We start from the raw sequence: 17891 nt of genomic DNA, 5'->3' as shown, positions 1-17891 counted from the left end.
ACCTCTGCTGATCTCCGCGACTATCTTGAACTGTCCGAGGCGGCGGTGGGAGAACTTCTCCGAGGGGCGAGTTGTCCTGATGTCAGAGGCATCCAGCCAAACACGGTCGCCAACATTAAACTCCGGAGACGGCGTGCGTCTCTGGTCGTAGTAGCGCTTATACTCCTCTTTGGCCTTGGTGAGTGCGGCCTTGGCTTCAGCAACCCCAGTGGCGATCCGGTCGCGGAACTCATTCACAGACTCCATAGCGGAACGGACTCCGGGTTCGAAGCCCATGCGCGGAAGCTGTCCCGTGTCCGTCATGAAGGGGACTTGCTGCGTGGAGGAGTGAACATGGTTGTTGTAGGCGAACTCCGCGGCCGGAATCAACTCATCCCAGTCGTCCTGCTGATAGTTTGTGAAGATCCGCAGGTATTGCTCCAACTCCTGCTTGACGCGCTCTGTCTGACCGTCCGTCTGCGGATGATATGCGGTAGACGTGGCTGGCTTGATGCCGATTAGACGCCAGAGTTCTCGAGTGAAGTCCGCGATGAACTGTGAGCCGCGGTCGGAGACGTACTTCTCCGGAGTCCCGTGATGGCGCCAGACGTTCCGGTAGTAGAGGCGGGCTGCCCCTACTGCATCGACCGTCGTATGACACTCCGAGAAGTGGGCGCGCTTTCCGAGGGGTGTCAACGACGACCATGATCGCGTTGTACCCATGAGCCTCGGGGAGCTCGACGATGAAGTCGACGGAGACGGTATGCCAGCGCTCCGGGGGCGTTTCCGTCGGGTGTAGCTCTCCGTGGGGCAGTCTTCAGAGCGCCTTGGTGCGACAGCACAAGTCGCAGGTCGCGACGTACCGGCCGATATGGCGAGACATCTGAGGCCACCAGTAGTTCCGAGAGACCAACTCCAGGGTCTTGAAGCGACCAGCGTGTCCGGCGACTCGAGTGTCATGGCAGAGCTCGATGATGCGCCTCTGGAGGTCCTTGTCCTTGGGTACGACAATCTTCCCACGAAAGTGAAGAAGACCACCGGAGATGGCCCACTCGTCGGAGCGTGAGGAGCGGGGGCCTCGAGCTTGACCTTGAACCTTAAGAAGTTGCCGGGCCGCTAGTGCGACGGGCTCCTCCAGGTCAGGCTCACCGGAGAGGGCATCGCGGATGTCGCGGAGGAGTTCAGAGCCGGGACCGGAAACGGAAACGCCCTCGAGTGCGCGGACGTGGAAGAGTTCAGGCCGCAGAAGGACGACATCGGAGTTGTCGGAATCGACTCCGTGGTTGGGTCTCCGGGAGAGGGCGTCAGGTCGACCCATGTCGCGGCCAGGCTTGTGGTGCAGCGTGAAATCGAACCGGGAGAGGTACAGGGACCACCGGGCCAGCTGGTTCACCTCCCTTTAAGCGCAACATATGGGCTGTTGCCCAGAAGTGTTATGCACAACATTTGGGCCCTACCCGGCAGGCACCAGGCCATCAAATATTGCTGTCCGGGGGCCAGCAGACATCAATAATGATGGCTTCTGCTGCCGAGCTCGGAGAAATTTGCCGCTTGTGATCAATGCCGTGCGATTGGTCATCGATATAGTGTCATCTCATACCCGGTCGGGTTCGCTTTGTCAGCCTTCCCCGGTTTCTTCCCACCACCACTATCGGCTTACGCCATGCGTGCACCCCATCGGCACGCGTGCAAATGATGGCGCGGGCGCGCCAGGCACCACCGCATTGCCCTTTCCACCGCACTGTGCTGCTCAGCTTGTCGCCACGCGCTGCTCCACGTCTGTGACCAAGACGTCACTCTGTTGCTGCACACATTCCACCCGCGCTTCATACTGCTGTCGACTAGGAACTTAGGCTGCACTTTCTGGACGTCCAAATCACGATGTATGCTCACTTGACACCATTCGCGCCTCCATCCCGGGCCTGCCTATCCGAATCAATTGATAGTGCCTGCGGGCCGGGAACCTGGCCGCGTGCTCTTCGCGAGAGTGTGGGCCCGCGTCGGGCCCATATGTGTGCACAACTCCAGCAGAGCTTGTGCGAGACGCCGTCGCCGTTGTCCCGCAATCCCCCATCGTCTCCTGGTGAGTGCATTCACTCGTTTCTTGACACAAATGCTCAACGCATGGGTTTCCGGGCATGTAATACTCACCAAAGTTACTGCGCTACCCCTTCATGACGTCTGCGTGTGATCGCGCCCCGCTGACGGCCATCCGAACGGGCAGTGCCCGCGTTTAAGCCCGAGTTTGGGCAAAACCTCGCCGTTTGGGCCCGGGATTAGCATCGCGACCATAGTGTTTAAACATGTCTGTTGCGAGGCTTGTGATCCACTGTCACATAGAGTGACAGTGTCTGATAGAGTGACAGTGTCTGATCTTCTCTCTTCTCGACCACCATCCCTACGAGATGAACGACCGCCTGCCTCACGGACAAGCATAGAACTCTCCCACCATTGGTTTGAGCTGGAAGGAGGGACTCTTTGAGGTGCTACAGAGGTGCGTCTGACGCAGTTTCTCTTTTTTTCACTCGCTTATTGAGATCGCCTTTGCGGACGACCATCATTGGTGTGGCCAAGAGTATGCCGGAGGACGGGGGTGGAGGAGCAGCATCTTGCTGCCAAGGAATTTTGGCTTCAAGAGCAAAGGACGGGCATTGCACCACTAGGTTACTGCTAGGACTCGAGCTCGGCGACTGCGGGCAGTGTGGACCACCACGGGAGCGGCAGCCGCGAGAAGACTTCTGTGGGTGGCAGGAGCAACAATGGACAACGACGTGGGACGCGGCGTCCTTACGTGGCCTACCTTCTGCGCGTCGTGGCCAATTCCCTCAGCTGGGCGCTCTTCGCAACGGCGGCACAGCACCCAACGACCATATATGATTTGCAATACCGTCCAGCCCAATGGCCTGTCCTTGCCATCCTGATATCACGAGCCACCGAACCCGCGCGCACACACACACACACACACACCGCACGCCCGCCCGCCAATTTCGGCGTGGGCGACGTCTCCGGCGCGGCCTGCGGCTGGGTCAACACCCATGCGTGTGTCCTCCCGTTAGCTCTTGATAGCGGCGCTTGGCTGGGCAATGACGGAGGAGCGCTGGTTACAAGCTGGTGGCGACCGTAACTTGACGATAGCTTCCGCATGAGCCGACATACCCGGGCTGTTGCTCTGCTTAGCATGGCATCTAGCAATGTGTAACTGTCAGCAGATGTGGCTGGGAGCATACATCGGGGAGAGAAGGGACCTGGCGCTCGGAGGCAACAGTGGATTTTCGAGGTGTGCGTGGGAGAAGACAGTGGCGTAATGTGGAGGGGAAGGCCTGTGTGATGGTGGCGCAAGTGCAGGCGGGCAGGCATACGGCGCGCGAGTGCGGGCGGGCGAGCAGGCGGCGCGAGCGCGGTGGATGGCGCGAGTGCGATGCTGGGTGGATGGATGGCGGTTAGCTGCTGTATACCCGCAGGATGTGGTCAAATTAGTAATATCATGGGTTTTTTAGCCGTCCTCAGCCGAGATGCCGAATTTCCCGCATTGATGACAACACAGCCCGTCCATCCATCAATTTCTGATGATGTTCCGAGTGTTTCCTGACCCCTGCCGGCGCTCCGGGGATTGATCCCTAAACCCCCGACATTTTGCACATAACACTTGTGGGCAACAGCCCAAGTGTTGCGCATAAAATGAGCTGCAGCAGGTGACCTCCTTGGTTTCCCAATCGATCTCTGGGTTATGCTTCCGCAGCCAGGAGTACCCCAGGATGAGGTCTTGTTTACCAAGATGGGTCACGGCGAGTTGAACACGCTCGGAATGGCCTTTGTAGCGTAAGACCAGGTCCGCGATCTGGTTGATGGAGCCAGCATCATTCGGAGTGCCATCGACGTTGAAGACCGGAATCGGTTGCGCCAGGGTGCGGACCGGAATGCCATTCCGAGCGACGTAGTTCGTGTCGATGAAGTCGGAGGTGGCACCACAGTCAACAAGCCCAGAAAGGGAGAGCTTCAACGCACTGGTGGTGGACTCTAGCTCCAACGGGAGGTGGAGGGAGTTCACTCCAGGGGAGGCAGCGACGGTGTACTGCTTGGGCAATTTCTTTTCCCAGGCAGTGAGGCGGCGAAGGACGATGACCGGAGTCGCGGGCGGAGTCGGAGACGGGGGTCGAAACGGGGGCGGGGGAGGGTATGTCTTTCACCTGCTAAGCCCAATTATCTACTCTAATTAGAATGAAGAGCCCACTGGGGTCTTCATTCTAATTAGAAAAGAACATATGAAAATGCCTATGCTGCAGTAAAGCTCACAATAAATCTTCTATAACTGCAATAATTTCACAGCATAAGATGATACTGACACCGGTGGCAATGGCAATGGCGGCCGGCTGATGACAGCCGGATGACAGGTCTACCGAGAGCATGGCTGGCAGCCCTTATGGCAGACCCAACGGCGGTCTGGTTGGGAGCCAGATGAACAAAGAAAAACTCTTTGTCCCATTTACTATTGATCTGAGTCACAGACGCGCACATGTAATTGAGTGCCCGGGTGGCGTCCACCGCACGGCGCACACGTTCAGGACTCGGACACGACGTCTGCACCACTAGCAGATGCTGGCAGGTGCAGCAAACATCACGATGATGCGCTGGAAGCGCCAGTGGTGTCCCGGCGCTGCAGACCTACTCAGCGCCTGGTTTGATGATACTGACATCACCTGCCGGGGTGCCTTCGGCCAACCTTCGGCGTCGCGTTTCCAACGACCGGTCCGGCGCAATTGATCCAATAAGCCCGATCTGACCGGGGTAACACTGTCAATGATTTGTTCTCACTCCCTCACATTCGACTTGCATTCGACGCCTTCCCAGCGCCTCGGGCCTCTCGGCTGGCCGACCACGACGAAGCCACGCACAAGAGCGTGTTCTGAATGAATCCACCCCGCGACATTTGCGGTACATCCGAGTCGGCAATATGGACATGTTCTCGAACTGCCTCCGCATGCTCGCACTCCCCGCCCGCCAGCGGCTCTGCAGCACAAGTATTCTTGGCCCACCGCCGGCCACGTGTACAGCTCCCGCCCTGCCGGGCGGCCCCCCGGGCCCACGGACTACAAGGTCCAGCGGAGCCATTCGTGCGGCCCTCGGCGTCAACTCCCGTCTACCGCGCAATCCACCACCACCAGTCGTCGGAGAGGTTGGGAGGGCATGGTGGATTCCGGCCACCCGGCATGGAGTCAATGACGCACATCGCGGTCGAGGTGAGTTTCCTCGACCGCGATGTCATCATGTGCGTCATTGAGTCGGGCGGTCTCCACGACGTGGACCCGAAGTTGCGAAGGGCCACGCACAGCTGCCCGTTGCTGCTCCTCCCGTCGGCCCGGCGTGCGCAATCGGCGTCACAGACGACGCGGCAGGCGGCCATGACCAAAATATGGCGCCATATCCGAGTCACGACCACGCGCCGACACTCGCGCTCCACCCTGTGGGCGGAGTTTGTTGCCTGCCTTTACCACTCGGTCGGCGAATGAAGAGTTCGCCCCAGCATGCCCGCAGGGAGCGTCTGCTGGCCTAACGGCGTCACCTCAGATCCGCGAGGAAAGCGCACACTAAAGGATAGACAGCCAGGCCCATTGCGACATCGGCGTGCGCACACCGTTTCCGAGGGCGAGGGCCGTAAGCGGCGGCGGATGCTGGTCATTAGACCACTGTGCGACAATGCGAGAGTCAGCGAGACCGAAGTCTCGGCGGGGCGGGAGCGCGTTTTGGAGTTGTAGTGCTGGGGAACTTGAAGTCTTGCAATAGACGGACTCAAGACGGACTTACCTTCCTCCTCTGCCCCTTCTGCCTCCCACAAACCCCTCCCGCCTGTCCATCATTGCTGTCGTCATTCGATGGTTATGGTTGGGACCAAGTTGGGACGCAAGATAACGTGGGAGCCACGTGGTGAGCACAGGTCGATCCGTGTAACCGGGCTCACATTTATTGCCGTTGTAGGTGGCTGCAAACACGATTCGGACACGTGGGTGCGCGGAATGTGTGGCTGGGACGGCGGGCGGGAGACGACCCGCATGGGTGCTTGTTGGATGGATCAAATCCGCACCATCATGTTATTAATTCAGTCTATAAACAGTGTTGCGACTTCAAATGAAAGATTTTATTTCAGACAAAGAAACTCACAAAGAAAACCTGGCTCCCGTTCGAACCGCCATTGGGTCTGCCGTACAGACCGTTGGACAGGCTGTCAATCGGACCATCATTTCCCGGCCACCGTTGACATTGCGACCAGTGTGACCCTAAGTGTCTATGCTGCAAATATTATGCCTATGCTGCAAATATAAATATTTACTACAAGACAAGAAGCCTTAAGCTGCAACTAGAGTACTTATGCTGCAGGAAAACTGCAATAATTTCCAGCTATATGACAGAGTAACTTCTAAGTCAGTGGCTGCTACATATGCTGCAGTAAGTCCTAGACATTTACTCAAGTATGTAAGTCCAGCTCTATCTAATCGTAAACTACCTGAAAAGGAAATTCCTAATCGTCAGTAAAATTTTAGCACCTGTGCAGGCCAATACCTACCTGACACAAGGTCACAAGTGTGACATAATTCCCAAAAAGGAAATTTCGCAGTTTAACAGCAGGATGACTAGAGAATGTCACACATTGTCACAAAATCAAAGTTGTGCATTTTTACTATACAAACAACTTTTATCAAGTGACCTATAGTTACAGCTCAATAGCTAGGTTAAAACTGTCCAATCACTGGCCAATAGATAACTGATAGGCCTCTATCTCCATAGATACCTAAGCTAAACACATGGATCAAGTACTAGGTAGAAGCTTCTCAAAGGTATCATTGATCAATGAGATATTTTCATCATCATAATTTGATATAATTACCATATTCACCATTCATTCATAAAAAATGGAATATCTCAAAATTAAAACATGTAAGGTGGCTGGATTGTAGATGTAGATACTATAGACTGAGGCTCTAGTGTGTGACTTCCTAATCCACAGTGAATATGGCACTGAGAATACAATGCATTTGCTCATCAGTGGTATTTGACCTCTATCAACCGTGAAAGATAAGCATGAATCTTCAGCTAGCCTGCAAGGATAAAGCTGGGAGAGAGCTTATTTAAAAGGTGTATTATATCACCATATCCTAGCCCATCCAGTCATACCATCTGTCACCATCACCTTAATCTATTAACTGCCAAGTATGACTGAATACTGAGTTGAGGAGCATTTTGCTGATATCTTGGGCCCTCATCTATGGAATCCCATAATCCGAGCAGTTACAGAGGATATTCCACTATAATCCTACCGACTAGTGACCCCACAGAAAGTGTTGAGGTCACTGAATTCCTAGAGACCCTAGGTGCTATCTAACCTCGTATAGAGATATGCTAGAGGGGCAGGGGCACCAGTTTCTGGAAGGTATACTATACCCCTACTATTATATATACTCAGATTCCCTAGATTCACCAAGGTTATACCATGGTGAACTCATCATTATTGGAATAGATAATATTGATAATGGTCCTGTACAAGATCCAGAATAGCTATGAGGTTGATTCAAGTGCTGGGCAGGTTTATTTAAGGTTCTATACAATCTTAAGTTCAAGTCTTTTATCATACTTGAAATTAATTTCTAACCAGTTGTAATAGCAAAGACACTCTTTTTTACTCTATGGGTACCTACCCTCTCTTCAGCTACCTTTAGTAGCACACTCCAGAACCACAACTGATTCTGGTATAGGGTCCTAGTAGACATTCAAATATCTTCATACACCCACCTCAAGGTCCAACACTTAGTTTATAGACCTCACAATTCCTGTAAACCAGTCTTCACACTTTCCCAGTAGTTGAATGTCTGCCGCAATTCACCATCCAAGAGCATACACTCATGAATCAGAGTATGCGGGTATATGTATATACCTCATTAACTGAATGACATATTTTGATCCATAATCAACTAACAGATCATGGCTATATTGCCAATATGATGTATACTAGCAGCTATGTGTATAATAGACATTTACCAGAGATTTCATGGATAAAACAAGATAAAAGGTATTCCATCTCTTAGGGAGACCTTCTGTATGCTTCCTGCGCTCAATCCATTGGATACCCCTCACTTTTGAGTGAGCTTGATCACATTTAATGGAGGAAAACTACAGAACATGTCTACACTAGGTTATTACTTACCTACCAGTATAACAATCATCTGACTTTATGCAGAATCAGTGAAGATATTGCTGCATCAAGGTGTGTGATATATAATGATGAGATAATCTATATGTATTGATAACACTGTATTGTCAAGAATATTAATCTTATCTTGCAGGTACACTTTATAGTGCTTGAATCATCTCTGTAAGTTGTCTATTTAGTGAAATATCACTATATCAGGTGGAGATCAGCAAATAATTAGCCATTACTGACACAATTATTCAGTTATGACTATAGGTCACTTAACAAAAGTTCTTTGTATAGTTCAAATGCACAACTTTGATTTTGTGACAATCAGTGACAGTCTCTGGTAACCCTGCTGTTGAACTGTGAAAATTTCCTTTTTTGGAACCATGTCACACTGGTAACATTTATATCACATTATATAGCAGACTGTATGGAGCTGGTAGGTATTGGCCTGCTGCTGGAATTTTACTGACGATTAGGAATTTCCTTTTCAGGTAGTCTATGATTGGTTAGAACTGAACTTACCTACTAGGGTAAATGTCTGGAATTTACTGCAGCATATGTAGCAGCTGCTGACTTAGAAATTATTGCAGTTTTCTTGAAGCATAAGTACTCTAGTTGCAGCTTAAGGCTTCTTGTCTTGTAGTAAATATTTATATTTGCAGCATAGGCATGACATTTGCAGCATAGACACTTAGGGTCAGTATCATCTTATGCTGTAAAGTTATTGCAGTTATAGAAGATTTATTGTGAGCTTTACTACAGCATAGGCATTTTCATATGTTCCCTTCTAATTAGAATGAAGTCCCCAGTGGGCTCTTCATTCTAATTAGAGTAGATAATTGGGCTTAGCAGGTGCAATAGTGCTGTTGATAAGATGCCTGCCCCACCATAGTCTCTCTCTTTGATAGCGGTGCAGTCGATGGTGCGCGAGCAGTGGCACGCAGCAACTCATAAAATAATATCTATAGACTGTACGCCCTTACAACCAGCATTCAGTTGACATGTTTATTTGCATTGAGACCCCTGCCACATAGCCCCGTCTGTTATTGACATCCTCCACTGGCCCCATCGTTGTGCCACGTCGACGTCTGTGGAGCCACTCTTGGCCGCGCCCGAGCAAAATTGGATAAATAGGTTCCTGGGAGGGCAGGCCTAAACAGCCTGGGGGGGAAGGTCCGTAAAATGATGAGAAAGAGAAGTGAGGTTGACACACCCGAGCATTCTCTACGCGCATGATGCTGTGCTGCGTGATTTGGAGCCGTACTGCTCGACGCACAGCCGCCTCGCCTGCTGGATGGCACTGCCACGTCAGCGAAAAAGCGGGCCAGATAGCTCGGGCCAACTCACCTCTGGCATATGCAGACCTTTTACCACTGACATTAGCCCAGAGGTCGATGAATAAGCGCATGGTGAAGAGCGAGAGGAATGGGATGGGATGGGACTGGTGCTGGTGCTGGTGCCCACGTTGGCGCTGGCGCTGGCGTGGTAGAACGATGACATCGCGGGGGTTGGTTTGGAGCACTATGAGGTGGGAAGGACTAGCCCTTGCTGCCGTTGCCTGGATGGTTTTTGCGCTTGATGGAGTACTGGTGGGGATGGAATGACTTGAGCTTGAAAGGCACGCAGTGCTTGCAAACTTGAATATACTTCAGATTTTGAAAGGTTTGCTATGGAGGGTTGAGTCACTTGAGGTTCAGCCGTGCTTGAGGGACGCGGGACAAGGTTCGCGGGGGAGGAGTATTCTTGACAGGGCAGGGAGATGGTGGGGGAAGAAGAAAAGAGTGGGGGAAAAATGGCCTGTCGACGCTGAATAACTGTCAAAATGCGGGATAATACCCGGTAAATTGATCATCTTGACAGATTGGCCATCAAAAGGTTTTCCAGAAGGACCGGAAGCAAAACTAAAAGACCTAAAAGGCCACTGGAAGTTCCTGCAGAAATGAAAGGCCTTTTGGAAGGCTTGAAAAGGATTTGCGAATTTCCTGATGTGGCTGTGTTTATCACCGCCCTCCTGGTCTGGGTGGGAGCTGTGCCAGGTAACATGTAGCTGCACCATGCTGTGCAAAAACTGCCACCTGCTGTGCATTACTAAAAGTACACGGCAAAATACAGGCTGCGAGCCGCCCACTTCCCAGCCAAGAAAGACTTTAGAAATGGGTTGTTAATACATCAAATTGATAGATATGATGCTACAAATACTGTATATAGTAATCCTAACTTCTTTTCTTCATGCCGATGACCGGTATATGGTGGGGAAGGCCTGTGTTCAGGATTATCCCAATTGGGACCAAAATGAGGTAACTTGACACAGTGATCAAAACTACTGATGGCCATCAAAAATCCTTCCACATTCAATAATATATATCAAGGACCACAATCCTCATCAAAATTAAGGCAACATAAAGGCGGGAAATAAATAAATAAAGAATCATATCATAGTAATTACACTGCTAACATAATATGGTGAATCATGATAAACTTTCTAAATCTCATTGAAAACAATGGACAAAATCCCAGCATTTGCAGGACCAGGCATCCTCTCTGCGGTCCAGGGCCTCAACCACGACTGCACGGCTTCGCGTTCCTGCACGAGAGACACGCTACCCTCCCCACGCACCCAGTTGAGCGAATATGAGCACTCAACCCGCCTCACATTGGGAAACACGGCCTCGAAAACACTGGCCCCCGTCATCGGCCAGGGCTCCGCGACGCTAGCCAACGCGCGCGGTGGGCCGGCAGTCGGGTTCCAAGGCATGCGCCAGTTGAAGGACAGTCGGATGGTGTTCAGGAGCGGCGCACGGCCGGCGATTTCGGGCAAAAAGTGTGAATACGAGGGGTTTACGGAAATGGTGCCATTGTCGGCGGAATAGTACCTGTATGGCTCGAGGGCATGGAGATGGAAGGTCCGAAGGCTCGGGAGTGGCGGCAGGTCGGGACAGTAGTCAGTGAGCACTGGAACCGGCGGTCAGAACAAGAATGAAAAACGAACGGACGGACGCACTCCACCACCAAGTGAGCCAGAGATGGCGTACAACACCGAACAGCGGCGCGAGAGTGTGGAGGCCACCCGCGGAGGCGTAGAAGCTTGACGCCGCGGTCATGTTGATTATTACCGACACGTGGACGATGTTCCAGTCCAATAGATGAAGTTTGTTCCGCTTCACCGCAGCTGAGATGAACTTGAAGCCAGCTTCCATCCCAGCAAGTAGGTCTATATCGATGCGCTGCAATTGCGGACGGGTCATAGCATGCAGAATCGCGGAGGCCAGGCCGGTGGGGACACTCATATGGAACTGAGGGGGAAGCTTTATGTGCACGAGAGGCGACAGGATCGCAAGCCGAACCACGTGGACGGCCATGCGCTGCAGGACCGTCTCGAGCAGACGGGCCTCGGACGCTTCCGCGGTGAGCTGTATCCGCAGTTCCTTGACGAATCGAACGAGATACGGCGTCGAGGCAAACAGGACACAGCCTCGGATGAACGACTGCGTGTCTTCGCGGCTGGGGGAGCGTTTTTGGAGGACGACGGTGTGGAAGAGCTGCGCTTCGCAGGCGAGTCGGAAGGCCTTGGCGGAACCGAGACAGGCACACAGCGCTTTGTTGTCCCCCGCCAGGTGGAGGACGATGGTCTCCAACAGCTCCTGGGGCAGCGACATGAGCGGCAGAGGAGAGTAAGATTGATGTCATTGTGTAAGATCGATTCGATCATTAATCATGATCTGATCGGTGACGTGGCCGCCGTGGCCACATGACCGTCAATCAACCACTTTCTCTTCCGGACGACCACCACGAACAACGACGAGAAACGATGGCAGTCCAGTGAAGTTCACTCACAAAGGCTAGTGCGACGCAACGGAGTGTCCTGACGTCCCTCGCGGGCTCCTACGTGCACGCATTGGGTTCATAGCGCATTTACACTGACGTCTATCACTTGTACGTTGCAGGTGCGCTCTAATTTCACGTTCCTTGCACGTCTTACTCTTCCCAGAACGCGTGGCCAAGCACAAACTGTCGAGAATCCTGCGCGCCACTTTTGTATCTTCTCTGGTCAAAAGCCTTACGCTCGCCAGCCAGCCTCCTCTTCCTCCGCGCTGCCGACGGCGTGTCCGCATACTCCCAGCACTCAGCGCTCGATGGAACCTGGGGCGGCATCAACGACTGGCTCGCCGAGTTAATCGCGGGCCGCGCGTCCGAACACCGTGTATTGCTTCCCGAGACGACAAAGGACAAGGCGGACGATGGACGGCGGGTAGAGCTCACTCAGCCGACGGAGCTTGACGAGTCGGTAAGCCGGGTGAAGGCCGTTCTGGGCCTGTCCTCAGTCGCTTCTCCGTTTCGCATCCTGTCGTTGTTAACTATACAACGCAGTCCAAGTTCCTGCGCTGGCTCTGGCGCCTCCATGTTTGCGGAAGCAAAGGAGCCGGTCGATGTATCCTTCACTTGGGAGATGCAGCATGTTGGTTGCTCGATTTCTGCTCCATCATTTCAGACTTGAATCGGCTTATAGCATGTAGTTCTCGCTGGTATCGGCCAAGGCACTCACGTCATGCCCTGTACGCCCGTCCCCGATAGCCTCAGTTGCACTAGTAGTTGACGTGCCTCCCAGGTGGACACACTAGCGCGGGTACCTCCCGATCCTCAAGGACAAGCTCAAAGTAGAACTACAGGGCTTGGCTCGGTCGATCGTCAGCGCCTCCGATAAGCACCCGTTGCAAGTCTAATGTGGTGTTATGCCGCGCAGAATGCTCAGAGTTCATCCCAGCAAACCATCTCGCTGGTCACGGAAAAAAATCGCGATGCTGGTAAAACGCTGGACTGATATCATTGCTGGCAAGGTTCGCATCCAGGTTCGTCCGCCAGAACAGGACCATGTAGCCGAGGCGAGTCATCCTCTGTCTCCCGGCCCCAATAACCTCAGTTGCTAAGATGCCCATGTTGTCATTAATCCCTCGCATAACACTCGCTGGAAGTGGTTGATTTCAAGAAAGGTATGATTCCAAAGGGTAAAATCCGCACTATGGTGCCGCCGGGCTGATCATACCTCCAAATCCAGACAGCTGACTAATGGCTAACTAAGCCGCTCAATGCAAAAGTCCGCACTTTTCTGGCTATTTTTGAGTATTAAAGTGTCTTATAATAGGATTGTTGCTAGTCATAATATAAGTGTTTTCATTAGAGGGATTGTCTGCCAAGACATTCCTTCCCACACAGTGAGGCCATCAATCCAATGTCCAAAATTCATATCATGACATAGTTTCTAAATCTCATTGAAAACAATGGACAAAATCCCAGCATTTGCAGGACCAGGCATCCTCTCTGCCGTCCAGGGCCTCAACCACGACTGCACGGCTTCCCGTTCCTGCAATAGAGACCCAGTACCCGCGCCACGCACCCAGTTGAGCGAATATGAGCATTCAACCCGCTTCACATTGGGAAACACGGCCTCGAAAACACTGGCCCCCATCATCGGCCAGGGCTCCGCGACGCTGGCCAGCGCGCGCGGTGGGCCGGCAGTCGGGTTCCAATGCATGCGCCAATTGAAAGACAGTCGGATGGTGTTCAGGAGCGGCGCACGGCCGGCGATTTCGGGCAGAAAGTGCGAATACGAGGGGTTGATGGAAATGGTGCCGTTGTCGGCCGAGTAGGAGCTGTATGGCTCGAGGGCGTGCAGATGGAAGGTGCGAAGGCTTGGGAGTGGCGGCAGCTCGGGAAAATAGCTGGTAAGCACTGGCCCACCGCGGTCAGAGCACGAGGGAAAATAGAAGGACGAACGCACTCCGAGTGAGCCAGAGATGGCGTACAACACTGAACAGCGGCGCGAGAGTGTGGAGGCCACCCGCGGAAGCGTAGAAACTTGACGCGGCGGTCATGTTGATCACCACCGACACGTGGACGATGTTCCAGTCCAATAGATGAAGCTTGTTCTGCTTCACCGTAGCTGAGAGAAACTTGAAGCTGGCTTCCATCCCAGCAAGTAGGTCGATATCGATGCGCTGCAATTGCGGACGGGTCATAGCATGCAGAATCGCCGAGGCCAGGCCAGTGGGGACACTCATATGGAACTGAGGGGGAGCGGCGTTGATGTGCACCAGTGGCGACAGGATCGTGAGCCGAACGACATGGACGGCCATGCGCTGCAGGACTGTCTCGAGCAGACGGGCCTCGGACGCTTCCGCGGTGAGCTGTATCCGCAGCTCCTTGACGAATCGAACGAGATACGGCGTCGAGGCAAACAGGACACAGCCTCGGATGAACGACTGCGTGTCTTCGCGGCTGGGGGAGCGTTTCTGGAGGACGACGGTGTGGAAGAGCTGCGCTTCGCAGGCGAGGCGGAAGACCCTGGCGGAAGCGAGACAGGCGCACAGCGCGTTGTTGGCCCCCGCCAGGTGGAGGACGATGTTCTCCAACAGCTCTGGTGGCAACGACATGGCGGTCAAGATGAAAGAAGGGAGATCGATGTCACTTGCGTCAGATCGATGACTAATACTCATCATAGTAGGTCTCCACCTCATCTCTCTCTGTCCCTTTAAGCAACGAATACGTCCATCCCATCTGTGGTCGATACTTCACCACGTGCTCCAAGGTCCCCGCGTTAACCGCCTCTTTCACTCCCCCCTCACTGGCCAGCTCTTCGTTCTTTCCCCTCTCCCGCCCAAATTCAATCTCCACCATGCGCAGCGCCTCTAACCCGTTGTCAATAGCAGACTGGCCCACCCGCCCGCGCAGTACACCCAAAATTGTCGCATTCGCCGTCCAAGTGACCTGCGACAGCTTTAGCACGCGCAAAAAAGGGACGACGGGCGCCCAGCGGCGGCACAAAAAGCTCTAAAAACTCCACATCGTGCTCATCCGAGTGGGCTGCAAGGCCATGTGGCTCGCCCACCACCGTGAGACTCTCAAGTGTCGGCAGTGCGTGGAGCAGTGCTCGGAGGTGCTCCAGGCTACACGCTCGGAAAACGACCTCGAATTCGGACAGGCCGCGGATGCTTTCCTTTGCGAGGCGGAGCGGTTCTGCCATGTCCGCTGGCGCTCGAAAGACGTAGTGCATGAGCCGGGTGAGTTGCGGTGCGTGTAGGGCATGGAGAAAATGCTTTGTTGACTCTGGGTCATAGGTGACGATCCGAAGCTCTTCGAGATGTGGGAACGTAACCGAATACTTATGTCAAGCGTCCGCAGCTGACGCGCATGAAGAATGGAAGGCAGGACCTGCGCGCCAAAGTTAGTCTCGTAAGTATATAGCTTGAGGTGGTGAAGATTCGCCCATGACATTGACGCCCAAAGCCGCGGGGTTGTCAACGCCAGCTCCTTCCACGCGCGACACACCCGACACAGTAGCATGGGGCCTTCATCTGCCACAAACGCGGCCGCGCGCGACACTGGCAGTGTTTCGAGGAAGATCGCCCGCACAAGGTCGTCGGGAAGTCCGCGGAGGGGAGAAATAAGCGCCTCGTACCCTGCCGCCACCTCTTTTTGCGCCTTTAACCTGATTTCGCTCTCCTCAACCAGCACCTGCAGCCGCGCGACTTCCTCTTCTAGGCCCGCCAGCTCAGCGAGTGGGGTAGTGAGAAAGACTCGGATGTCTTGACGGTGAGATGCAGTTGGTACAGCATTTGTCGCCAGTATTGACTGGAACGGTGAAGGAGCGAAAGGCGACATGAGTGTCGGGACCAAGTTGTGGGGCTGATGCAATCGGCGCTGATCCGATGCGCGCTGTTTTTCAAGCCACGCGTGATCACGGCAATCAATCTATCAACAACCTGATTACTCGAGCCCTTCCTTTCCTTTCCAGGTGGATTTGACGTCTCCAACGGGCTGTTCAAGTTGCGGACGTTGGAAATAACTCTGAGCAAGCTCTGAGTAACATTGGAGTAACAAACGGAATAAGAGGTCCGTGTCAGATCCAGACCCTTGATCATTATCGGTGACGTGGCCACATGACCGCCAATCAACCACTTTCTCTTCTTGACGGCCAGCACGAAAAACGCGACGCGACACGATGGCTGTCCAGTCAAGCTTGCTCACAAAAGCTGTCTCCAATGCGATGCAGCGGATTGCACCGACGTTCCTCGCCGGCTCCTGGGACAACGTGCGTGTGCAGTGAATATATCGAGGGTTTACACTGACTCTGGTGTCGCAGGTGGGCCTGCTTCTTGGTTTGTTTCAAGTGGATGCTGTTATCGTGGCTCAAAATGCCCAGAATTGCCAGCTCCGCCTTCTTCCCGCGTCCCCAATCGAGCGCGTCACCATCTTTCTGCCACATCCTCAGCTCACCCAATCTATAGTCTGACACCCGCCGTCTGCGACGAAGATATCGCGCTGGGCGCAGGCGTTGTGGTTTCATACCACACCCCCAATCTTCTCGGGCCTCAAAAGCCTCACCCTTTTCACACCGCTCCAGGCCAGCCTCCTCCGCTGCGCTGCCAACGGCGTGTCGGTCGTTGACTCGTCTCCCCGCATTCGGCGTTCGATGGCATTTGGGGCGGCATCAACGACTGGCTCGCCGAGATAATCGCGGGGACGACAAAGGACGAGGGAGGGTGCTATTTGTGTTCCCCAAGACTTTGTTACCGTTGCGTCCATCAGAGCTCATCTCAGGAATCCATCTGGCTGGACACGAAAAGAAATCGATGGAAAGCCCTGGACTAATACCATCATCCAGGTTCGTCCACCAGAACGGTATTCCTGCAAAGGACGATGTCGCCGGGGTGCACCAACGGCAAGGGCACACACGTCCCTGTGTACACCCTCAGCTGCATGTCTCGCAGGTGAACACACCAACACTGGCAAAAATGTCCTCCTCCCGCTGGAAGTGGTTGATGGCAAAAAAGGTATGATTCCAAAGGGTAAAATCCGCGCTAGGCGGGCGTGCCTACACTAACTACTACACGAAAGAATACATTTTTTATTACACGACGGTGGCGACGAACTTGGCGGCGGCGTCGGTGAGGCCGTTGTTGCCGTACATGAAGTGCTGCGGGGAGAGGAGGAGGCGCTTGGGGTTCGTCTTGAGAGTCTGGACGAACGCGGCGTTGGCGGTGGCAAGCTGGCCGGGGAAAGACGCAACGAGCTTGGCAGCTGCTGCGGCCTCCTGGGCACCGACGGCAAGCGGGGGCAGCTTGGAGAAGGGTTTGGTGACGTCAGCGGCGGTCTTGGGCAGGACGAAGCTGCCAGACGGCGCGCAGAGCGGATCAGGCACGCTGCCGACGAAGCACTGCACATTCGTCTTGACCGTGGCGGGGACTGTCGGCATCTGCTCTTTGAAGAGCTGCGCGGGGTCTCCGAAGGTCACGAGTGCCTTCACCTTGGGTACCGTGGTCTTGGCGAGTGCGCCGAGACCCTTGTGCGCAACAAGCGCGCCTTGTGACCACCCGGAGACGATCAGTTTAGTTGTCGGGCACGCATCGGAGTAGAAGTCTAGCAGCTCCGCCAGCGACTTGGCCCCGGCGGGCGAGCCGCCTTCGCCGAGGTAACCGAGCAGTGTCGCCTTGTAGTCAATCGCGCTCACGCCCTGGAACGCGACCGTCTTCCCCGGGAGCGCCTTCTTGAGCGCAGCCTGGAACTGCGGGCCGACCCACACGCCGATGTTTCTGGAAACGAATGTGAGCACGTGGAAGAAAGGAAAAAAAAGGGCAGCGCACCCGGAGTCGAAGGTCCCGCGCGCGAAGATCACGCCGACATCTGCACAGTCGCCCTGGCCGTTGATCAGGTTCTCCATGTCGTTCGC

The 17891-nt window shown here is 53.9% G+C and overlaps 4 protein-coding genes across 4 annotated transcripts; 2 read left to right on the top strand and 2 right to left on the bottom strand.

Moving 5' to 3' along the window:
- Positions 1 to 10649: 10649 nt before the first annotated feature.
- Positions 10650 to 11823, bottom strand: MIND_01240700 (Exosome component Rrp46; the record flags this gene model as incomplete). Its single annotated transcript, XM_037368896.1, has 2 exons — positions 10650 to 11119; positions 11169 to 11823. 2 exons carry the CDS (start codon positions 11821 to 11823, stop codon positions 10650 to 10652), a joined length of 1125 nt encoding a protein of 374 aa, XP_037214864.1.
- Positions 11824 to 11915: 92 nt separating this feature from the next.
- On the top strand, positions 11916 to 12869 carry MIND_01240600 (NGG1 interacting factor 3; the record flags this gene model as incomplete). The annotated part of the gene is made up of 5 exons (XM_037368895.1): positions 11916 to 11986; positions 12075 to 12111; positions 12156 to 12623; positions 12682 to 12720; positions 12774 to 12869. The coding sequence occupies 5 exons, from the start codon at positions 11916 to 11918 to the stop codon at positions 12867 to 12869; spliced, it is 711 nt and encodes a 236-aa protein (XP_037214863.1).
- A 555-nt stretch (positions 12870 to 13424) lies between these two features.
- Positions 13425 to 14679, bottom strand: MIND_01240500 (Exosome component Rrp46; the record flags this gene model as incomplete). Its single annotated transcript, XM_037368894.1, has 2 exons — positions 13425 to 13894; positions 13944 to 14679. 2 exons carry the CDS (start codon positions 14677 to 14679, stop codon positions 13425 to 13427), a joined length of 1206 nt encoding a protein of 401 aa, XP_037214862.1.
- A 1484-nt stretch (positions 14680 to 16163) lies between these two features.
- On the top strand, positions 16164 to 16609 carry MIND_01240400 (uncharacterized protein; the record flags this gene model as incomplete). Its single annotated transcript, XM_037368893.1, has 3 exons — positions 16164 to 16253; positions 16305 to 16320; positions 16365 to 16609. 3 exons carry the CDS (start codon positions 16164 to 16166, stop codon positions 16607 to 16609), a joined length of 351 nt encoding a protein of 116 aa, XP_037214861.1.
- Between the last annotated feature and the right edge of the window lie 1282 nt (positions 16610 to 17891).

The sequence above is a fragment of the Mycena indigotica genome, assembly GCF_014461135.1.
Source record: "Mycena indigotica strain 171206Taipei chromosome Unknown Mind.scaff0012, whole genome shotgun sequence".
Lineage (NCBI taxonomy): Eukaryota > Fungi > Basidiomycota > Agaricomycetes > Agaricales > Mycenaceae > Mycena > Mycena indigotica.
Note: the sequence above shows the minus strand (reverse complement) of the source record. Positions and strands in the feature narration are given on the sequence as shown.